Below are 22,490 nucleotides of genomic sequence, written 5' to 3'. Positions count from 1 at the left end.
GGGACTTTTTCACTTTTCTATAACCCCGGCAATTTACAATTTGGGTTCGGTCACTTACAGGCTTTGAAGGAAGCGTCTGATTTGATTGTGCGCCATGCCCGTCGTTAAGGGTGGTGTCTGGTGAGTTTTCTATTAACGTCCAACTTCCATCTGGATCAGGATTAACATGCTTTTAGGACCAACATCGAGGACGAAGTCCTTCGGGCAGCTGTAAGTTGAATATGGATCGCAAGAAAGAAATGGTCTATGTGGATGGCGCGAGATGCTGATTCGTCTTAGGTATCGAAATATGGTCTCAACCAATGGGCCCGAGTCTCGTCGCTCCTCGCTCGAAAGACGCCGAAGCAATGCAAAGCGCGCTGGATAGAATGGTTGGACCCGGGTATTCGCAAGGTCGAGTGGTCCCGCGAGGAAGATGAGAAGCTCTTGCATTTAGCCAAATTGATGCCCACACAATGGCGCACCATCGCCCCTATCGTCGGTCGGACCGCCACCCAGTGTCTCGAACGGTACCAAAAGCTACTGGATGAAGCGGAAGCCCGTGAGAATGATGAATTGGGGTTGGGAGGACCTGAGGGTGGAGAGTCTGCTGCTCCTAGTGCTGATGATGTGCGACGTCTACGCCCTGGCGAGCTGGATCCTGATCCCGAGTCGAAACCTGCTCGTCCCGACACCATTGATCTGGATGAAGATGAAAAGGAGATGCTGAGTGAAGCCCGTGCGCGTCTTGCCAACACACAGGGTAAGAAGGCTAAGCGCAAGGCTCGAGAGCGCCAGTTGGAAGAATCGCGCCGCTTGGCTGTGCTGCAGAAGCGCCGCGAGCTTAAACATGCCGGTATCAATGTCAAGGTGGTGACCCGGAAGCCGGGCCAGATGGATTACAACGCCGATATTCCATTTGAAAAGCCTGCTGCACCTGGATTTTATGACACGACTGAGGAACAAGCCACCAACGAACGCCAACGAGAGATGTTCGATCCTCGAAAGCAGCAGTTGGCTAATAAGCGAAAGGGCGACCAAGATGACGACAATGAACGCAAGAAACAAAAGAGCGATAAGAACAGCAATTCAGCTGCTTTCGCTGCTGCCGCGCGTGCCGGCCAAATGCAAAAGATCCGTGAAGCAGAGCAAAGCAGCAAGCGTCGAGCTTTGAATCTGCCTGCACCGCAAGTCAGCGAAGGCGAAATGGAGGATATTATCAAGATGGGAATGGCAGGGGATAAGGCTAGTCGAATGAGTGCTGATGAAGAGACAACTCGGGGCCTGATTGGAAATTACGGAGCTATCGTTGGAGGCACTCCCATCAGGACACCCAGAGCTGCCCCCGAAGAAGATCATATCGCCAACGAAATCAAGAACATCCGAGCATTGACTGAAACCCAATCGTCTTTGCTTGGTGGTGACAACACTCCTCTTCACGAAGGTGGCTCTTCCACTGGATTTGATGGAATCGCCCCTCGACGACAAGACATTGTCACTCCCAATCCCATGGCTACACCTTTTCGCCAGGCCAACGGTGTTGGCGCAACACCTGTACATGGTGGAATTGGACCTGGTGCTACACCTCTACGCACACCACGAGACCACTTCGCCCTCAATCGCGAGGGAACTCAACCCATCGGAAGCACCCCCCCGTGATATTAAGATCCACGAGAATTCCATACGCCAACAAATGCGCAGCAAACTTGCTTCCCTCCCGAAGCCCAAGGAGACTGAATGGGAACTCGAGGAGCTTCCCTCTGAAAGCGCCGAGCCTGCTGCGGCCGTTGAATACAGTGAAGAAGACTCGGCGGAGCGGGATCGCCGAGAACGGGAGGCGCGTGAGAAAGCCGCACAGGCAGAGTTCAAGCGTCAGTCGCAAGCATACCAGCGAGGCCTGCCTCGGCCCGCCGTTCTCGATCTCAGCGCCTTGATGGAGCGGGCCTCCCATGTCGCTGACCCGATCGAAGGCCTCATTGCCAAGGAGGCCGCTATTATTCTTGCTCATGATTCGCGGAGATACCCTGTGCCAGGCGCCAAGGTGGAGGGCACAGCACCCAAGTTGACCCGTGTTGATGACCGATTCTTGGAGGCTGCGCGCTCTGCCATTGCTGCGGAAGTGGCCTCCACTTCTGCGCAAGAACAGCAACAGGCCTGGCAAGAACAATTTGACGATGTCTGGTCATCTACCCACGCTAAATGTCTGCCTGGTTTAGATAACTATGCGGACGACGAGGAGGAGCAAAATGCATTCCAAGAGGAGCAGCGAATGATCGGTGCCTTTGACAATGTTCAAGAATCACTCCTCGCTACCGCCGAGCGAGGCAATAAGCTGGAGAAGAAGCTCTCCCTGCACTATGGCGGATATCAAAACCGTGCAAAGACACTTCGTGCCAAGATTCTGGAAGCCAATGCTGCATTGCCCAAGCTTCAAGATGATCTGGAGGCCTTTCGTAATCTACAAATCTCAGAGGGCGCCGCAGTGTCGAGTCGACTGGAGAAGTTGCGAGAGGAGGTGTCTTTCATTATGCGCCGAGAGCGCGAGGCCCAGGAGTTGTATAAGAGCCGGAGGGACGAACTGGATGAGCTTGTTGCTGGTACTGCGAGGGTCAATGGGTGGCATTAAGCTAATGACTCTCTTGGATTCTCACTCACTCTTCATCTTCTTATGTTATTCTTCTTTCCGGAAGCTCATGACCCATTACCCGCTTCTTTTATTGTATCACTAGGGCAAGATTCTTTTCTGCGTGGTAAACAACCTTTGAAATATCAAAATGATTCCATCTTGCTTTCGATTTATAAAAGTAGACATCCACAGCTTATACTACTAGTACACCTTTCTACGGAATATTTCCCATCTATAGTGAAATTAGTGACATCTAGCGTTAATACTCAGTTGATATCGTAGTCTCGTAGCGTATGGAATATCACAGTTGCATCGCCGGATATTGTGGGCGGTCAGCCAAACTGCCTCAAACTGCCGGGATTCGCCCCCTTCCGCCTTGCACCGCGCAACTCTCCCATCGCGACATCGTTGCATATCCATCATTTCCATCTCAGTGCTTGGATAGTCTGGTTCTGCGTAGAGATCCATCATCATGGGTGTCCGAGACTCTCATGGCGAGGCGACGGGGACACCCGATCCTGTCGAGAAGGGGTTCGCCACCCTCAACACTATCAGGTAAGTTCATTCCTGGCTAGATTGATTTCTAGGGCGGATTATTAGAGACTCGAAGTCCGTTTTCATCGGTCGCGTTTGTTAACTTGGACAATAGAATCGGTGTGAAGGCGATGGTGCAGAAGGTTCGTTGCAAGCGCAGATTCTGGTGATATCACGTGATATCGGACTAACTGGGTCATTGTAGGATGGCGAACTACGCAAAGCGGAGATTCTTTCGATTCGACAGCGGAAAGATGGACCTTCATTTTAGTATGTGAAAATTACTCCTTGGTCTCAAGGGAGACAAATTTGCTAACATGATCGATACAGTGTCCACTATGTTGACTTTAACAAGCGTCTGGATGGTATATCATCACGCAGAATCCCAATTATCTAGGAAGGAAAATGCTAACTTGGATCCACAGAATGGGTCGCATCCACTCGGATTGATCTCACACAAGAGGTTGAATGGCCCCAGCCCGAAAAAGCAGATAAGAAAAAGGCCAGCGCCTCCAACAAGGCTGCACCGAGTAAAAATCCAAAGCAGCAGCGAGCTCGTGCTGATAGCCGTGAGGTATCTGGCACACCAGATGCCCTTGGTGGCAAGAACGTGAATGTTGGAAAAGCCTCTCGCCCATCAAAGGCAGGCGGCAAGGAGAACCGCGATGCCTTGGACCCTGGTGATACGATTCCATCCGAAGTCGTATCTGCAGAAGGCACTCCCAAAGTCGTTGATTTTGAAGATGTGGAGATGACAGATGCCCAAGACGAGAAATCTCCTGCGGAGAATGAAGTCAAGACTGCCTCGGGTGAAGTGATTACTCGTGAAGAAGAAATCGAACGTCTTCGTACGAGCGGCAGCATGACCCAAAATCCAACTGAGATCCATCGAGTTCGAAATTTGACTCGTCTTCAAATGGGCAAATTCGATGTCGAGCCGTGGTATTTCTCTCCATATCCGGATGCCTTCTCAGACGTGGACTTGGTTTATATCGATGAATTCTGTCTAAGTTACTTCGACAATCAGCGTGCTTTTGAACGCCACCGCGCAAAATGTACTCTGGTCCACCCTCCCGGCAATGAAATCTACCGTGATGAAAACATTTCTTTCTTTGAGGTTGATGGTCGTCGTCAACGGACATGGTGTCGGAACCTATGTTTGCTTAGCAAGCTTTTCCTCGATCATAAAACTCTCTACTACGATGTTGATCCTTTCTTATTCTACTGCATGTGTACTCGTGATGAGACGGGTTGCCATCTTGTTGGGTACTTTTCCAAGGAAAAGGATTCCGCCGAGGGCTACAATTTAGCGTGTATCTTGACTCTTCCACAATACCAGCGTCGTGGATTTGGTCGTTTACTCATCGCGTTCAGCTATGAGCTCAGCAAGCGCGAGGGTAAGCTTGGTTCTCCTGAGAAACCACTCAGTGATTTGGGTTTACTTGGTTATCGGCAATATTGGCGAGAAACTCTTGTCGAATTACTGATGGAACCGAATCGAGAAGCGATGAGTGAGAATGAGTTGGCTGTTCTCACATCTATGACGGAAAAGGATGTTCATGAAACGCTCGTCGTCTTCAACATGCTTCGGTATCACGTATGTTTGGCCCTTGTTTCCCCCGATATCTATAATATACTAATAGCTTTATAGAAAGGAAACTGGGTTATCGTCCTGACGGACTATGTCATTGAGGAACATAATAAACGACTCGAAAAGGAGAAGGTCAAGGGCTCACGCAGGATTGACCCTGCTCGGCTGCAATGGAAACCACCAGTCTTCACTGCCTCAAGCCGAACCTGGAACTGGTAATGGAGTATAAATATCGAGGATCTGGAATCCAAGATGTTCTCTCCTTACTCGGCTACAGTAGGTAGATCTCATGGGTTGACATCTGTTGTGTCCCATCTTATAGTAATGTTCTGGCGTATGGGTCTAAATATATGGTGTTAGCGGTACCGTTTTCAGGTTGGCACGGTGTTGGGATGGAATGTGGTTTTTTGATTGATACCTCTTTTCTTCGTGTATATCATGTCTCAAGTTTATCGCAAAAGATTCTAATTGCAACGCTCTCTACTTTAAATGCCGGCAATCCCTTAGTCTCATATCCTAATTATAAATCGATAGAAGATGTTGATGCTATAAGTCATTTCTTTCGGTAGGATTCTCCATGATCGAAGAAAAGTCTGATACTCCGTTCGATCATGCCATTTCCACTTACTCAAGCAATCTGGTCGCTTATCTATCGAGCGTATTCAAGAAATGCGTATTACTCGCAGGTGATATCGCCATTCAAGAAAGTAGCGGATTACTGGCTTGATTCATGTCCGATTCAAAACTGTTTCCTATTTGAGAAAAGATTACGAGGAAGATTTTAATCTGTCGGAGGATAACATGAAAAAAAAACTTCCACCAGAAATATGATGATGAGCATTGAAGGCTAAAATTGACACATAATCAAACAATTTTCTCCAAAATTCTATAACGAAGGGCGTATATTCAACCGATTTATCAGGAAATAATTCATGTTGTTACCGTATAGCCTCTGTTCATGCCTCTTTTCCCTCTTCTTCTTTATGCTTGTGATATTAGTGAATGATACTATACTGAGATTTGACCAACGAAGCATGTGCTCTGCTAGCTGAACAGAATCTGCAAACAAACATCTGATTGACCTTGCGCGTATTCAAAGCAAAACTCCTAGAATAATTAGAGCAGTACTGAATTCGACAAGCCCGAAAGTTAGAAGAGATAGGCTTGCTTGGAGGCTGTGATCAAGCAGGAATACTTTGTCTTTGAGATCAGAATATAGGTATATTCCAGCTTGAGCCAGTCGCGAGGGAGTAGACATCGCCGAATGCGATATTCATCTGCTCCAGGGCTATCACTAGTACTGATAGACTTTTGCTTAAACACGCCTGCGGGCTGATAATGCTACCTCGTATCTCAAAAGCGCTACAATAATGCTGTCTGTAAAGAATTGTATTACTGCCATCTTTCAGACCAGAGGGTGCCATGGTACGAAGCCGTCCACAGTGACTATCTGAACCCAGCAGTGTACTATCCAACAACTCACTGTCTAATACTATCATTTGGTTTAATAGTGAGATGGCCTCACTACTGATTGGAGCATAGATTATTTGGATAGCAGACAAGATAAAATAGAGCCTCGGGCAACAATAGAAGTGGAACAGAGGCCAATGCATAAATTTTCGTGTATGTATCTAACTGGCGTGAACAAAGCCTAAGAATCTGCATGTCTCGGATACTGGCGGATTCCAGACGAACCATGCCCAGGTGGTGTGCTTAGTCGTGCACAGGACTATTTTGGTCCAGAAGAGATTCCTAACAGAGCTCAATGAGTATTTATAATTAGGTCGTTTTGCGCAGGCGAATGGTCTAACATACGTAGTTACCATTCGGCTACGACCTTGAAATGCCGGACTAGACATGCTACGATTTCAGGTTCTGTGGTAATGCATCCACTTCAAACACAGCCGTTTCCATTGATTCCGTATCGAATGGATTATTCTTTGGAAAAAAGCGGAGAATTCTCGCTGGATCCTCCGAGGCTGCAGACTTTGAGCATCGTGGCGAATAAAAACCCGCTCCACCTCTTATCACATTGATTTAATCTTGTTTACAGTAGATACACTCTTCTAAATCTTCTTTCCACGCATCAATTCTATATGGCAAGGTATCTATATGATAGATGAGATACACATAACCCCGCCACATCCGTCAGCTTTGATGCGACAGCAGCCTATCTGTGCCGCTCTCGCTCCATTTGCCCTAAAACCTTCTAGCTCCCACTGTGACATACATCCAAGATAGAATGATCCTGCGCTTAGCTTTCTCTAACACGTTGGTATGTCTCACCATCGAATGGGAGATTATTGAGATTGTCAATATGAACCACCGAACCTTCTAAAGGATTTAGATGCATCTATCGTGCATTTGGCTCGCATAATGGTGCGCTAAGCATTTCTTTGAGATACCAATGTATCGTTACAAGTACCTTCACTTCAAAGAAAAGCCAACACCAAGGATGCGAAAGGTCTTTTTGCTGCCTTGCCTGTTGCTTTTCTTTTGCCGTGTCTCCGCATAGATGATCAGTAGCCTGTCAGAGAGAAAGAACTTACGGAGTAGAGGGAGGGGCAAATGTGTACCGCAGGGTTAGGATTCATTCTTAATATATTCGAAATGCGAGGTTGAGACACATTGGGGCCCTATAAAAAGAACAGCACAGGCTAGTCTCAGAAAGGTAGATTTATTTTCATGTCACTGGTTCGTCGTAAAAAAAATATGGAGAGGTTGGCAGGTTTCTGCTTCTGACGCCTCACACACAGAACGGAGGCTGTGGGTCAATTGGCGGAGGCTTGTTTAAAAATATTCGGTGAAACTGGGAATCCAACAAAAAGAATATTTTCAATCTGATTTGACTGAAATTTAAGAGAATCAAAACCGAGGCTCAATTGAAAATGGTACCCTTATTAACTATTAACCATGGAGATATGGCCAGAAAACCGGGACGAAGAAATTTTCTACCATGCCTTGACAGGTTCGGGTATATTCAAACTAGTCCAGCCCAACGAATTTTCAATTTTGGATCAGCCTCTTTTCACCGATCACCCGCGTGGAATCCCTCCGTGGGATCTGTCCGAGACATCCACCTCAAGACCCGCTCACGCACTGTGGACCGATAGGGTTCCTGATCGTGGGCCCGCAGTAGCGTGTTCCTGTATAGCGGAGTAGACCGAATATGTACCGTTCCCACTCGGCCCGATAAGGGTCTGACGCCATGTATAGAGCTGTGGGAAAGAAAAAGATTTCAGCCTGGAACATTTTGTAGCAGATAGAATAGAGTAGACAAATCATCTTTCTCTTTTTCTCAATCTTACTCTCGTGTACCACATCACACTCGCTTTCTTCATCATTTCCATTTCCATTTCCATTCGTTTTTATTTGCAGCGTATCAAAGCAAGTCATTCGTTCGAAGTCTGTCGCTCATCCACCGGTAATAGGTACAGCGACAGGCTGTTCAAGGCGCCCTATTCGCAGAAATGCGGTCCTCAGGGCTTTTCATTGTTTCACTGCTAAGCACGCTGGTCTTGTCTTGGCCATACGACGAGGCCCTCTCGGATTATAATATTAACGAAAACAAATCTGCAACAGCCCCAATCGATTACTGGGGAGAATGGCCAGACCATGAATATCATCCCTCGCCAGATAACTGGCGTTTTCCTGTCTACACAATCTTTTTGGACAGGATATCAAACGGTGATCCGACAAACGACAATATCAACGGGACTACCTTTGAGCATGTCCTTGATTCGAATCAGATGCGCCATGGCGGAGACTTGGAAGGATTGCTGGATACCCTTGACTATATCCAGGGAATGGGATTTAAGGTGGGTGTTTGATTACTTTCGGCATTTCGAGGAATTTGCATGGCTAATTGTGTCTTTGGGCTAGGCTATTTACTTCGCCGGAACCTATTTGATGAATTTACCCTGGGCCTACGACGGCTATTCACCAACCGATACCACGCTTCTCGATATGCACCATGGTACACTAGATGACTGGAGGCGGACTATCACGGAGATTCATAAGCGTGATATGTATGTCCTGATGGACAACACAGTGGCAACGTATGTTGATCGTCCTCATTCCAAGATACTTTCGTGATCCAGAAGCTAACCACGCGAGTTTATAGTCTGAGTAATCTCATTGGTTTCAAAGGCCATTTGAATGACTCTGCCGACTTCAACCCACACGAATATGAAGTTCAGTGGGTCACTGATAGAAAATACGCAGATTTCCAATTCAGCAACGAGTATAACGAGTCGTGTAACTTTCCAAAGTTCTGGGATGAGACCGGTTATCCGATTACATCTGGTGGACCGATGGATCTGGAAGGCTGCTACAACTCGGATTTCGACCAATTTGGAGAATTAGAGGCCTTTGGAAACTTCCCTGATTGGCAGCGCCAACTTACCAAGTTTGCCTCAGTACAGGATCGCTTGCGTGAATGGCATAAACCAATTCGAGATATCATCACTCAACACTCCTGTGCTCAAATTGCGAGTTTGGATATTGATGGATTCCGTTTCGATAAAGCTGTGCAGACGACACTCGAGCCTCTGAGTGAGATTACAGCTGTTTATCGAAAGTGCGCGAAGAAGTACGGCAAACATAACTTTTTCCTTCCCGGCGAGATCACGGCTGGAGATACCTTTGGTAGCTTGTACCTCGGACGTGGTCGTCAACCAAATCAACGACCAGACTCTGCGGGTGCAGGTGTCAAGTTGACCAATAATTCGGACGATGCCTTCCTAAGAGATGATGGACTGCAAGCATTAGACGCCTCGGCTTTCCACTATACGATCTATCGTTCTATGACTCGATTTCTAGGAATGGACGGTAACCTTGTCGCTGGATTTGATCTGCCTACAGATTTCATCGAAGCTTGGAACGAGATGCTTATCACAAACGATTTCATCAATGCATTTACTGGTGAGTTGGACCCGAGACATATGTATGGTGTCTCTAACCAGGACAACTTTCGATGGCCATCTATCGTGAATGGCACCGAGAAATATCTTCTTGGTCTATACGTTGTCACACTCGAGTTGCCTGGTATTCCTCTCATTCTGTGGGGCGAGGAACAGGCCATGTACGTCTTCGATGCTACTGCAACGAACTATCTCTTTGGTCGGCAACCCATGACTTATCAGACTGCTTGGTGGACAAACGGTTGCTTCAACCTGAACACTTCAAAATTCTACGACTTCCCAATTGACAAGGGACGTGATGGTTGTAACGATATTACGGTCACTTATGATCAACGAAATCCCGCCCACCCCCTTCGGAACATCATGAAACGCATGTTCGAAGTTCGACAACATTACCCGGTTGCAAACGATGGCTTGTACCTCAAGACAATTTCTCAACTGACAAAGGATATATATCTGCCTGGCTCTTCTACCACGCCCACGGTCACTGGCCTTTGGTCTGTCTTGCGAAGCTATTTCCCAGGCGTTCAAAAAGAAGCAAAAGAAAGCAATCAAACCTTGTGGCTGGTATATCAGAATGGAAACGAAACGAAGACTTATGGGGGTGACTGCAGCAATAAAAGTGCTGCGTTGTTGTCTCCTTTTGAGTCAGGGAGCACGTTGAAAAACCTCTTCTATCCGTATGATGAGCTCACTCTTGAAGATGGACCGGATGACACCTATGGTTGTGTAAAGAGCATGAAACTTCTCCCCTGGGAATACCGCTCCTATGTCCTGAAGAAGGATTTCGTGGAGCCGGGTCCAGTTGTCACCAATTTCTCGCCCGGTCACGATGCTCGATTGATATCTGCTCAAGATACAGGCGAGACCTTCTCGGTCGAACTTGGTTACTCAACGGAAATGGAGTGCAAGAGCATGACCAATGCAATCAGTTTGAATTCGACCACAGAGAAGGGAGTCACAGCTTCTCTGGACAAGGACAGTGTCAGCTGTAAGAAGATCTCTGCACGAACAACTGACAACAACTTCATCGGCGAGATCCCTACGGTGTGGACCTGGTCTGCGAACTTGACGAATGTGCATCACGGAATTCACCAGCTGACAGTTGCCAACGTTTCCTCGTCTGAAAATGGATATACAAACTCCACCGACAAGTTTTTGTTCCGCGTCGGTCTCGAAAGCAACCCCTTGATTACTCCCCTTTCCAACTACTCTTCCAGCCTCATCCACAAGTCCGGCGACGACTTCTACGTTAAACACAGTGCAGCCGGTGCTGATACATTCCGATATTCAACTGATTTCGGCAGTACTTGGTCTGACTGGGCCTCGTACAAGGGCGGCAACACGACCATTGATGTTTCAGCATTCACCGGAACAAAGAAACAAAGGTGGAAGGGAACTCACGTCCGGGTCCAATACTTCTCTAAGCTCACTGGCAGCAGTGATTATGTCCAGGAGGGCGATTACGGATGGGAGAGCGATGGTATCCGAAGATTCCCTCATTTGTGGTTCAACGGTCCATATAATCAGTACGGCTACGATCAAGGATTGGATAGTGAAATGACATTCGACACCAAGACCTCTCGTTGGAACTACGATTTTGTCTACGAATGGCCATCGGTTGGTCAGTTGAATGTTTGGGGAATTGATGAAGGGGGTATTCCTGACACGACAGAAGTCTACGGAGACGTGGGAAACTCATCGAACGTTCAAAAGCTTCCCCCTTCATATCTTTCTTCGAACGTCATCAATATGACGAATCTGCCTCCGTTCCCGCACCTTGGCTGGAGAATCTCTCTCAACGACGCCAATCTAAGGTATGAATTGCTCCCGATAGGCAGTGGCTGGGCTCAGCTTGTTCTTTACGTCCTTCTCTGGGTTGTCCCGATCTTGATGGGATTAGCTGGGATTTTCATCTTTATCCAGACCTTCTACCGTGTCAAGCTCAACAAAGACGGCAATGTTGTCAAAGATGAGAAACTGCCGGTGGCTCTATATCATAGAGTCAAGGATAAACTTTCCGGACAGAAAGGTCTTGAAAACTCTGCTGTTGAGGATATCCCTATGGAAATAGCTGCAGCAGGTGCACCTGACCAGAAACGCACAGTGTTGATCGCAACCATGGAGTATGATATACAAGACTGGAACATCAAGATCAAAATTGGTGGGCTTGGAGTGATGGCCCAGCTGATGGGTCAGAATCTGAAGCACCAGAATCTCATTTGGGTGGTACCATGTGTTGGTGATGTCGATTATCCAGTCGACGTCCCTGTTGAGCCATACGTGGTCACGATCCTCGACAAGCCCTATCTGATCAACGTACAGTATCATATTGTGGATAATATCACCTATGTCTTGCTCGATGCTCCGGTTTTCCGGCAACAAACTAAAGCTGAGGTCTACCCACCCAGAATGGACGATCTGCCTTCGGCAATTTACTACTCTGCTTGGAATCAATGTATTGCGGAGACAATCAGGCGAGCACCGGATATTGATCTGTATCACATCAACGACTTCCACGGATGTTTGGCGCCATTGTATCTTCTTCCAGAGCGTACCATCCCGGTTTGCTTGTCCTTGCATAACGCCGAATTCCAGGGTCTCTGGCCACTCAGGACACAAAAAGAGAAGAAGGAGGTTTGTTCGGTTTTCAATCTTCCCGTCGAGACAGCTACAAAGTACTGTCAGTTCGGAAATGTCTTCAACCTCCTTCATACAGGCGCGAGCTACTTGCGATTCCATCAGCGTGGCTTCGGTGCAGTCGGTGTGTCAAATAAGTATGGCAAGCGGTCATGGGCTCGATATCCGATTTTCTGGAGTTTGAGCAACATCGGTAGTCTGCCTAACCCCGATCCTGCCGATACAAAGAAGGAAGATGTACAGGTCTCAGTCCAGACAGATGCCGAATCCACCAATGATAAGCTACAAGCACAGAAATGGGCAGGATTGAAGGAAGATGCCAGTGCCGATCTTCTCGTCTTCGTGGGGCGATGGTCGAAGCAAAAGGGTGTTGACTTGATTGCAGATATTTTGCCAAGTGTGCTTTCTGCCAGACCTAATGTACAAGTCATCTGCATTGGACCAGTAATTGATCTTTATGGAAGACTGGCCGCTGTCAAGCTCGAGCGCATTATGGAGATGTATCCAGGCCGTGTGTTCTCGAAGCCTGAATTTACCATTCTGCCTCCCTTTGTTTTCTCCGGTGCCGATTTTGCCCTGATTCCATCTCGAGATGAGCCATTTGGCTTGGTGGCAGTTGAATTCGGTCGTAAGGGTGCGCTTGGAATTGGCGCACGTATTGGAGGTCTTGGACAGATGCCAGGCTGGTGGTATACCGTGGAATCTGATTCTGCTCACCATCTTTTGCACCAGTTGAGAACTGCCATTGGATCTGCCTTGGACTCAACACCGAAGACCCGAGAGGAAATGCGTGCCAATTCGGCCAAGCAGAGATTCCCTGTCCTTGAATGGGTTCAAAAGCTTGAGGTCCTGCAACGCACAGCAATCCACACTCACCACGCTAAGAACAAGGACACTGTTAGTGGCCCATCTCGCGAATCCAATATTTACTGGGACTTGCAAGGCCTTCAGTCGGCCCCCGGGTCTCGTCCAGTATCAAACCCTTCTGCCTCGGTGGAAATGCTGCCTGGAAGAAATTCCCAGGCCGTTCAGCCGTCACTCCTTGAGCTCCAGGCCGTCGAGCTCAGACAGATGCAGGAGAACGATAGCAATCGCAACAGTCTACCGCAAAGACAACTGTCTCTTGGCAGAAGATCCGGACCCGGAGCAGGAAGGAAACGTCTTGTCAAGCGATCATTACGCGAGAGTCAAATGCTCGAGAGAGCCGCGGAAGTCGATACGGATGCGGAGGACGACGTTGCTGATATGCCACAGGAGAATTTCATTTCCCAAGAGGAGGCAATGGCCGCAGTGAAGCGTACTCTGAGCTCCCAGGAAGGCACTGAATCTCCAGCAAATAACAACAACAACAACAACAACCACGCACGAACCAGCTCCAATTTATCCGCCTCAGACTCATCCCGTCTTGTGTCCCGAGATTCATCGCCCGTGCGATCTCCCAGATTATCTCGGGATGTCAGTTCTGGCGAATACAATCTTCTCCCTCATGGACAGAATGTATCTGTTCTTTCTTTGCCTTCTGTTGTTGCCGATCACGAACAGCCTGTGTTCCATTTGCAAAAGGTCGACCCGACATTCACGGACAGCATGGGTCATTTCACACGACAATTCGAAGATCAATTAAAGAAACTTAACAAGAAAAACTCAGCTACAGACCACTGTATCGAGGTTTATTTAATGAAGAGTGAACGGAAGTTCTTCAACATGTACACGGACGCACAATTGAAGAAGCAGCCCAAAGACCGCCCCTTGACTGGCGCAGGCCTTCAGGATATTGTCAATGATTCCTCTAGCACTGACTCTCCCAATGATCATTCAGAGTCTAATGGATCAGACGATATTGACCAATGGCTTGCTCGCCTTGGATACAAGAGACCAATGGCTATACAGAGATTTATGAGATGGCGTATTGGTAACTGGCCAGTCTATTCTCTGTTTTTAGGTCTTGGGCAAATAATTGCGACAAACTCAGCACAAATTACGCTTTTGGTTGGTACGGTTGGTGAGACTGCTGTTAAGCTCTATGTTATCGCTGCAGTGTACTGTCTGTCGTCCATCGTATGGTGGTTCCTGTTCTATCGATTCCCGTCTGTGATTGTTCTCACGCTTCCCTGGTTCATATACGCCATGGCGTTCATCATCATTGGCGTTTCACCTTTTGCTCTTTCAGAACTTGGCCGTTTCTGGGCCCAAAATATTGCTGCAGGCGTCTATTCCGCCGCATCCTCCAGTGGATCTCTTTTCTTCGCCCTCAACTTTGGTGACCAGGGTGCAGTCCCTGTTAAGGATTGGATGTTCCGCGCAGGTCTCATTCAGGGCCTCAATCAGATCTACACTGTTGCTTTATGGTATTGGAGTTCCAGAGTCACAGCAGTGGAAGTAGGTGGTATTTCCACACTTGCTCTGAATACCTGGAAACTTACAGCCGTGGTGATGCCTATTGCAGCAGTATGCTTTATCATTGGTGTCTTGCTTGCTTTGGGTCTACCCAAATACTATCGCCAAGCCCCTGGAAAGATTCTTTTCTTCTACACTTCTCTTTTCCGTCGTCGTATTGTGCTTTGGTTCTTTTTCATGGTCATCATCCAGAACTGGTTCCTTGCTTCAGCATTTGGTCGTAACTGGTCTTTCCTCTGGTCTTCCAAACACGCCAAGACGTGGGAGATTGTTGTGCTGGTGGTATTCTTCTTCATCATCGTCTGGGTCGCAGCGATGATATTCTTCCGTTTCCTATCGAAAGAGCACTCTTGGATTTTGCCAGTCTTTGGTCTGAGTATTGGGGCTCCACGATGGGCCCAAATCTGGTGGAGTACCTCTAATATTGGATACTACCTTCCTTGGGCCGGAGGTCTAACTTCTGGTGCTATCGTTTCACGATGCCTTTGGCTTTGGCTGGGAGTTCTCGATGAAATTCAGCAAGTTGGCCTGGGAATGATTCTTTTACAGACACTGACAAGAGTTCATGTCTGTTTCGTCTTGTTAGCCGCGCAAGCACTTGGATCTATTGCAACCATTTGTGCTCGAGGATTCGCGCCAAATAACGTTGGCCCTGGGGGTATCTCCCCTAATGTAGGATCATCTCTTGATAAAGTTGGAAATGCGTGGTTCTGGATTTCTCTCTTCTTCCAGCTCCTTGCAAGGTCAGTCGCCTCTTCTACCCAACTTCCATTTATTTCTATTACTTTACTAACTTCCTGAGTAGCTTCGGTTTCCTACTTTTCTACCGCCGCGAGCAGCTTAATAGGCCTTGAGCTTCTTCATGATTTCGGAGCTCACGAGCATACTGTATACATAATGATACACATAGATTGCGTTGTTTTTTCTCAATTTCAAAGCGTTTCCTGTTGCAATTTCATAAGTACCTCTTAATCTTTCATTAGGAACCATAGACCTTTCTATAGAAATAAGTGCATGTTCTACCTACTGGTACGGCCTTACGAAAGGGACCTATTCAATGAAAGGAAGAACCCTGCGTGTGTGTTCCCCGCGATATCTTGAATTTCGAGAGGAGGAATGATATTGACCCACGCTGCCCACAAGAAGCAACATAACTATCCTCGGGAGCTCGGAAGTTCTTTCTCAACTTACATTAGTGCATGGCGTAGCCGATTCCCGATCGTTTTGTCATGAATCATGACAAGCCAATCCAGGGAAGCATTTGGGATTCGCTGATTCCTCACCACTAATGCGGGGAATTCTGTACAAATATTGTGCACGACCGGAATTTACTAGACCAATTGACCTTGACATTCATGCCACAGAAGCTATATTAATGCATGAATGTCTGCGTAGAAATTCCAGAATAATAGTATTCGACTACTGAATTACGAGCGCGAAAAGCGAACGACTTGGATCAGAATTCTTCCAAATCGTCCATCAGCAAAACCTTACATCATGTCATTTTCCCTTGCATCAAAGGTTTTCGCTGTTACCGGCGGTTCTTCTGGAATGGGCGCTGCTACAAGTCGCCTGTTGGCTCATAAGGGTGCAAGTGCAGTATCTATTGGGGACATCAACCCTAAAACGTTCGGCTCACTGCGTCAGGAGTTGAAAGAAATAAACCCAAAGATCCAAGTACAGACTAGAGAATTGAACGTGATTGATCCGGAGAAAGTAGACAGATGGGTTGAAGGTATTGTCTCGGAATTTGGAGACCTCCACGGAGCAGCGAATGTAGCTGGAATTCCTCAACCAGTTGGTATCCGTCAATCGCCAAATATTGTTGGTGGAACCAATGAAATGTGGAAGAAAATCATGGGAATCAATCTTGATGGTATATTCTACTGTAATAGAGCGCAGGTTCGGTCAATGATTGGCTTGTCTTCTGCTCCTCGTTCAATCGTGAATATTGCAAGTCTCGCTGCATTCCATCATACGCCTGATGTCTTTGCATATGGTGTATCAAAGGCAGCTTGTTCATTTCTTAGTACTTGTGTGGCCAACGATGTTCAGAATCACAACATTCGCGTGAATACAGTTTCCCCAGGTAAGTTTTCCCGTATCTTTGAAATAGCAGACTTTAACCTTTTGATAGCTGCTACGAATACTCCCATGCTGGCACAGTTCGTTCCAAATGCTTCTACATCGGAAGCTGTGGTCGCAGAAATGGCCTCACGAGACGTTAGTATGCTCGAACCCGCTGACATTGCCTCGACAATCGTATGGTTACTGAGCGAAGAGTCAGACAAAGTGAGTGGGGCTAATATTCCAGTGGGTTATGGTATTCCTTAGGGCTAAACTGGTCGAGAAGTGATCATCAAGATGCATGACTTAATTATACTAGCTAGTCCTCAGAGATATCATGATAATTTAGCCCTGATATGTCAATGCAACTCGTCTGGGCTCCATAATGAAGCTAGCCATTTTACAAGCAATGATTTGGATCACAGTCTTTTAGTAATCGAAGAATACATGTAACCTTACAGTGGCCATTAAATTTCGCAGTCCGCAATTTCTTTTCCCCGCATTTGCTAAAATTTGTCAGAGATACCAAGTAATTAGCTGTTCGATGTTCGCTTCGATTGCCCAACATCCATGTAGGCCAAGCCATTGATCGGCCGCACAGGCAAGACTTGGGATAAGATGTAGCGAAAAGAACTTGAGAGAATCTAGCTTTTTTTCATGATCATGATAACAATTAAATGTGAAATTTCTGGTTTCCAATCATGATGTATCAGTAGTTGAAATATCGGAATCCTGCGGGTTTAAGAGACGGATAGTTTCATCAGCCCTGAACTATTTCATTGGTTGTAAGGAATTATTACCGAAAATCTAGGGAATCTACCAACGGCGTCATTGCTCCTTTTTCTTTCCACAAATATTTAATGAATAGAGGTTAACACTGGTCGTAGTGCTTTGCTGAGTACTTCATCAATCTTCGGGGAAATAATGCTCTGGCGTAGAGCGTAGCTGCTCATATTTGTATGAATTTTCATTTGGTATATAATAAGTATAGGATTCCGAGATCCAAATTATTGTCGCGAGCTATCACCAATCCACACGGCTCAATCGACCGCTATTTCTTCATTCTTAAAGCCATCTGTTGGGCGGCATCATCCATGATCGTTTTGACTGATTCTATGGTGGTCATGCGCTCGTACCACTCCTTTGCATGAGGGAATTCGTTTATATCAAATCCTTCGTCGGCAAATGTAAGTGCGGCCTTCTGCCAAGGAATGAAGGCCACATCGGCATAAGACAGCTTGTTGCCAACTAGCCAAGGTCCATCTCCAATGTTGTCGCGATGAGCCTCTTTCTCCTTGCTCAACCACTTATCCAAAACTCCAGTGACACGCTTCGCTTCATTCACGTAGCGCTCCACTGCGCTGGGAAGCTTCTCGGCATGGTAATTCTTGAACCAGTAACCCTGGCCATAGTAAGGACCTTGTCCAGAGACTTGTAGGTGAAGGAATGAACGCGCCAGTTCGGCCTCGGCGCTGCGAGGAGTGAAACTGAGCTTGCGAGGCTCTTGGGTGTCGTAACGTTCAATGAGGTATTCGATGATGGCACCGCTCTCCCAAATTGTTAGATCAGTGTTTGGATCATGAATTGAGGGAAGACGTCCATTTGGGTTGATTGCCACATATTCAGGGCCCTTGACATTGGCGAAATCGACTGGGACAGACTCAAATGGCAGCTCGAGTAAAGTGAGAATAATGCCAACTTTGAGTGGGTTCGGGCCTAGGATGCCTCCATAGAGCTTGATGGGAAGGATCGCCATTGTTGTGTTTTCGTTGGGGTTAACGGGATGTCACTTTGGGTATGTGTTTGGAATTGATCAGAACTGGAAGCTTCAAATTAGATACTTTTGAATGTACTTATAGTATAGCATCGTAGTCTATAGAATGTATCCCAATCTTATTTGAAACAAAATTACCAAGGTTTAGCCCCAAATTACCAATCTTTCGCCGAAGTCTGAAATCCGCCGCGAAATCATTAATAAGCTCGGCGATCGGGGATTTGGAAAGCCGAGAGAGCGAGACTTTCCACTGTTTACATAGTATGTAATAGTACATTTTCGTCTACAACTTGAGGATAGTGCTATGAGATCATAATAACCTTATTAGAACTTGGAAATTTAAGATTTAAAGTTCTAAATATTATCTTCAATTATAGGAAGATCCAAAAGGGTTTAAATTCTCTTTTTTTTTCACCTTCGCAAGCAAATAGTTTAACCACTGCGGAGATCTCTTTCGATTAGTCCTAGAGCATTTTTCAATAACACAGCATGTGGAATAGATGATCATATTTAATCTAAATGGCTCGAGAAGTCAATCTGTTTTGAAAAAATTCGTCGCGATCGGATTTTCCGTACCAAAAAGACGCTGCGAGACATATATGTTACAGCCGTACATCATCAATAGTCGACCTTTACTATGGATGATATATGAATATTGATCTTCATGATGGATTAGGCAGTGAATATCCCGAAAGTTCCAAAATAGGCGATTGATAACCCGAGCCGCAGAATGCACGGAATCTCTTTGGTAATTTTAATGACCAGAGAACGACAAGTATACGATTTTTATATTCGGAAATTATAAGGCATCATCTGCCTAGTATCTCTTGCTTTGAATTGTTTGGAGATGTCTTTCTAAAAAACAAATTTTCTCTCGGGAAAATATCAAGCTGTTCGGCGACTTGATTCATTATAAGGAAAGCCAACTCTGAGCTCTGTAGTGTCGCGCTGGCAGAAATCAACTTTGACTTACCGGTCACTTCAAATTTTAGCCCAGCAATACAACGGTACCTAATAGTTCGTGGAGTTTTATACAGCCGATCGCGTGGCCGTGTTTGCTGGAAAATCTATTGGATAATACATTGAACTGTTCTTTGCAGTGGCTGGGATTGAATCGGTTTTCACACTTATCAATCCCACATTTACTGCAGAAGCAATGATTCATCGAATGGCGTTCATCCTTAGGTCGAGTACAAACTCTCTTCTGATGCCTTGCAACTCTAGTATGCAGGTTCAAGGGCAGTTTTAATCACTACCAGAATAAGATATTGCAATAACAAAAGATTTTAAAAACAAAGATTAGAATGGTTGCTACTAGCTTAGTGAAAGACGCTGTCTGAATTATATAATTTGGTTTCCGATGTAATTGATCACATAGCTTCAAGACTGTAACCAAGTTGGTTACAGTTGGAATTGGCTAAGACTTGGAATGAGCAATGTCCAACCAAACTGGTCACCATGATTCTTTCGGAAAATCGACTTCCTCTTTGGGAAATATTTGGATAGAGTCCTCCGAAAGCTGACAAAAGTCCTTGCAGAGGAGATTGAGATAACAAATATTTATTGTAGCCACTGCTAAAGGTGCTGATGTAGCCAAAAGAGTTTTAGCTATTCCCCAGAAATCCGCTCCCAAAATCGCCTTTCTTCCTTCTCATACGCATCCTCTTTGCTCAATTGAAGCCTCAGTCATCGCTTCTAGATTTTGTACGAGCTACCGCGATCCATACATCTCGTCCCCTTAATGCTCCTAACAAAGCTTGAAATGGAGGGAAAGGACGCGAGGGCCTCGCAGGAGGGCCATCAGGTACGGTTTATTTAACCTTTTCATGTCGACTAGCTAAGTAACAGGCTATGCTTTTAGACTGTCCCTACGCAATACCCCAATGACGCGCAAAATAGTATCAGGTGTAACAGCCACAACACCACTGATGTCGAGGACAACTGTCTGGCTCCTACGGATCACAGTGAAAAGGAATGTCTGCCAAATCCAAACGAAGTGGACTGGGATGGCCCCGACGATCCAAAAAACCCTCGCAATTGGCCGGTGTGGCGGAGGTCTATGCTTGTCGCAGTCATTACCTTCGTCGTTTTTTCTACGTCAGTGCAATCAGACTAATTGTAGGTCTTTGAGTTGGACCTGACTTTCACTTCAGGTCTATTGCTTCATCGGCAATCGCTCCAGCGATCCCTCAAATAATGGAGGAGTTCCATTCAAACAACGATGAGATTGCAACTCTGGCGGTTACCATAGAGGTTCGTTTGGATACTGCTTCCAGAAGGTATAATTTCGGTTCTAATTGATGAAATATAGCTTTTGGGTACGGGTGTTGGTCCGATCCTTATGGGTCCTATGTCCGAAGTCGTCGGTCGTAAATTAATCTACAACTGCGCAAACATTGGGTTCAGTGCATTTTCCTTGGGATGCGCCTTGACACCCTCGCTATCAGGTCTAGTCATCATGCGCTTTCTTCAGGGTTGCTCGGCTTCCTGCTCTTTGAACAATGCGGGTGGTACTATCTCAGACCTGGTACCCATTCACCGGAGAGGATTTGCAATGTCTCTGTATTCGACCGGTTTTCTACTCGGTCCTGCTGTAGGTCCAATCGCCGGTGCGTATCTGGCGGCAGCAGTGGGATGGCGATGGGTTTTTTGGTTGCTGCTTATTTTTGTAAGTCAGTCACAAAACATGAAGGATGTTTAATTAATCGTTGATATTTTCAGAACGGTACAATGGGGGTAATATGCGTTTTGACATGTTCAGAGACATATGCCCCCGTCTTGCTCGAATGGAAAGCAAGGAAATTACGAAAAGAGACTGGAAACCCCGATCTATTTGCTAAGGGGGCACGTCAAGTACCTGTTAGTGGGGTTCTCAAAAGAGCTATACAACGGCCAGTCAAGATGTTTTTCTTCTGCCCAGTGGTCACCGGTCTAGCCATTTACAATGCCGTTGTATACGGATTCACTTATCTGCTATTTTCAACCTTTTCCGTCGTTTTCGAAGGTCAATATACCTTCAATAACGGCTCCCTTGGCCTTGTATATCTTGGTCTCGCGATCGGATTTCTGGTTTCATTGAGTATTGCAAGCTATGCGAACGACAAGACTCACCAAAGACTCTCCTATAAAAACGGAGAGGCCAAGCCAGAGTGAGTTGAAACCTAGCATTAAACTTAATATTTTTCAGGGAAGTTAACATGGTCATCTTTAGGTACCGCCTGGAGTCCTTATTATACGGTGCCATTGCGATCCCGGTTGGTCTAATCACCTACGGCTGGACATGCCAAGAAAGGGTACATCCTGCAGTTCCAATCGTAGCAACAGGAATTGTTGGGTTTGGAGTGATGTTCACATTTGTATGTTATTCATTATTAATCATCATACATCCAGACTAATTTTTCACAGATTCCGTTCAACGTCTATATGATCGATGCCTATACAACATACGCAGCCAGTGGAATTGCCGCTGGAAATATGCTACGAAGCCTCACAGCCGCCCTTCTTCCTTTGGCAGGAGTCCCGATGTATGATAAGCTTGGGTATGGCTGGGGTAATACTCTTCTTGCTTTTGTATCATTGGGACTGGGTGTTATGTTTATCATTTTCCGGAAGTATGGCGAGTACTTGCGGAAAAAGTACACGGTTCGTCTGGACTGAACGGTGTAAGATGCGTATCCTCCAAATTCAACAGAAGTCAAGAATGCTTTCTCCATGACCTGATGAATTCCGGCCAATTGATGAATTCTAGAGTGTGTTCTGTTGTCTTCATGTAGCACTGTAATGGGAGACCGTGAATATCACCCTGCATAGAGAGAAATACAGTACTTTACAGTCGTTATGTGATAATATGTATATAGTTCACGTCAAGGAAGAGACTAATACATTTGTATGAATCAGATCTAGTACCAAACAATAGGCTGCAAACTCAAGGCTGATCTTTGGTGATCGACTTGATTTAGT

At 46.2% G+C, this 22,490-nt stretch overlaps 7 protein-coding genes across 7 annotated transcripts; 6 read left to right on the top strand and 1 right to left on the bottom strand.

Moving 5' to 3' along the window:
* Positions 1-94: 94 nt before the first annotated feature.
* N7469_003462 (Pre-mRNA-splicing factor cef1) lies at positions 95-1,638 on the top strand (the record flags this gene model as incomplete). Its single annotated transcript, XM_056642382.1, has 3 exons — positions 95-120; positions 177-210; positions 280-1,638. 3 exons carry the CDS (start codon positions 95-97, stop codon positions 1,636-1,638), a joined length of 1,419 nt encoding a protein of 472 aa, XP_056501794.1.
* Positions 1,639-1,672: 34 nt separating this feature from the next.
* N7469_003461 (Pre-mRNA-splicing factor cef1) lies at positions 1,673-2,605 on the top strand (the record flags this gene model as incomplete). The annotated part of the gene is made up of 1 exon (XM_056642381.1): positions 1,673-2,605. The coding sequence occupies one exon, from the start codon at positions 1,673-1,675 to the stop codon at positions 2,603-2,605; it is 933 nt and encodes a 310-aa protein (XP_056501793.1).
* A 472-nt stretch (positions 2,606-3,077) lies between these two features.
* On the top strand, positions 3,078-4,949 carry N7469_003460 (NuA4 histone acetyltransferase complex catalytic subunit ESA1; the record flags this gene model as incomplete). The annotated part of the gene is made up of 6 exons (XM_056642380.1): positions 3,078-3,160; positions 3,255-3,282; positions 3,345-3,409; positions 3,470-3,504; positions 3,565-4,736; positions 4,791-4,949. 6 exons carry the CDS (start codon positions 3,078-3,080, stop codon positions 4,947-4,949), a joined length of 1,542 nt encoding a protein of 513 aa, XP_056501792.1.
* A 3,251-nt stretch (positions 4,950-8,200) lies between these two features.
* On the top strand, positions 8,201-15,543 carry ags3 (alpha-1,3-glucan synthase Ags3; the record flags this gene model as incomplete). The annotated part of the gene is made up of 4 exons (XM_056642379.1): positions 8,201-8,548; positions 8,613-8,788; positions 8,854-15,432; positions 15,495-15,543. The coding sequence occupies 4 exons, from the start codon at positions 8,201-8,203 to the stop codon at positions 15,541-15,543; spliced, it is 7,152 nt and encodes a 2,383-aa protein (XP_056501791.1).
* A 643-nt stretch (positions 15,544-16,186) lies between these two features.
* fgaDH (chanoclavine-I dehydrogenase easD) lies at positions 16,187-17,023 on the top strand (the record flags this gene model as incomplete). The annotated part of the gene is made up of 2 exons (XM_056642378.1): positions 16,187-16,778; positions 16,827-17,023. The coding sequence occupies 2 exons, from the start codon at positions 16,187-16,189 to the stop codon at positions 17,021-17,023; spliced, it is 789 nt and encodes a 262-aa protein (XP_056501790.1).
* Positions 17,024-17,807: 784 nt separating this feature from the next.
* On the bottom strand, positions 17,808-18,512 carry N7469_003457 (glutathione S-transferase family protein; the record flags this gene model as incomplete). Its single annotated transcript, XM_056642377.1, has 1 exon — positions 17,808-18,512. The coding sequence occupies one exon, from the start codon at positions 18,510-18,512 to the stop codon at positions 17,808-17,810; it is 705 nt and encodes a 234-aa protein (XP_056501789.1).
* Positions 18,513-20,271: 1,759 nt separating this feature from the next.
* Positions 20,272-22,187, top strand: N7469_003456 (MFS transporter; the record flags this gene model as incomplete). Its single annotated transcript, XM_056642376.1, has 7 exons — positions 20,272-20,334; positions 20,392-20,627; positions 20,684-20,783; positions 20,842-21,198; positions 21,252-21,679; positions 21,718-21,886; positions 21,936-22,187. The coding sequence occupies 7 exons, from the start codon at positions 20,272-20,274 to the stop codon at positions 22,185-22,187; spliced, it is 1,605 nt and encodes a 534-aa protein (XP_056501788.1).
* Positions 22,188-22,490: the final 303 nt, after the last annotated feature.

This window comes from Penicillium citrinum, assembly GCF_028827155.1.
Source record: "Penicillium citrinum strain IBT 23319 chromosome Unknown utg000003l:1.0-4596430.0:1.0-4598250.0, whole genome shotgun sequence".
NCBI lineage: Eukaryota > Fungi > Ascomycota > Eurotiomycetes > Eurotiales > Aspergillaceae > Penicillium > Penicillium citrinum.
The sequence above is the reverse complement of the archived record's forward strand: the minus strand, read 5'-3'. Positions and strand labels throughout refer to the sequence as shown.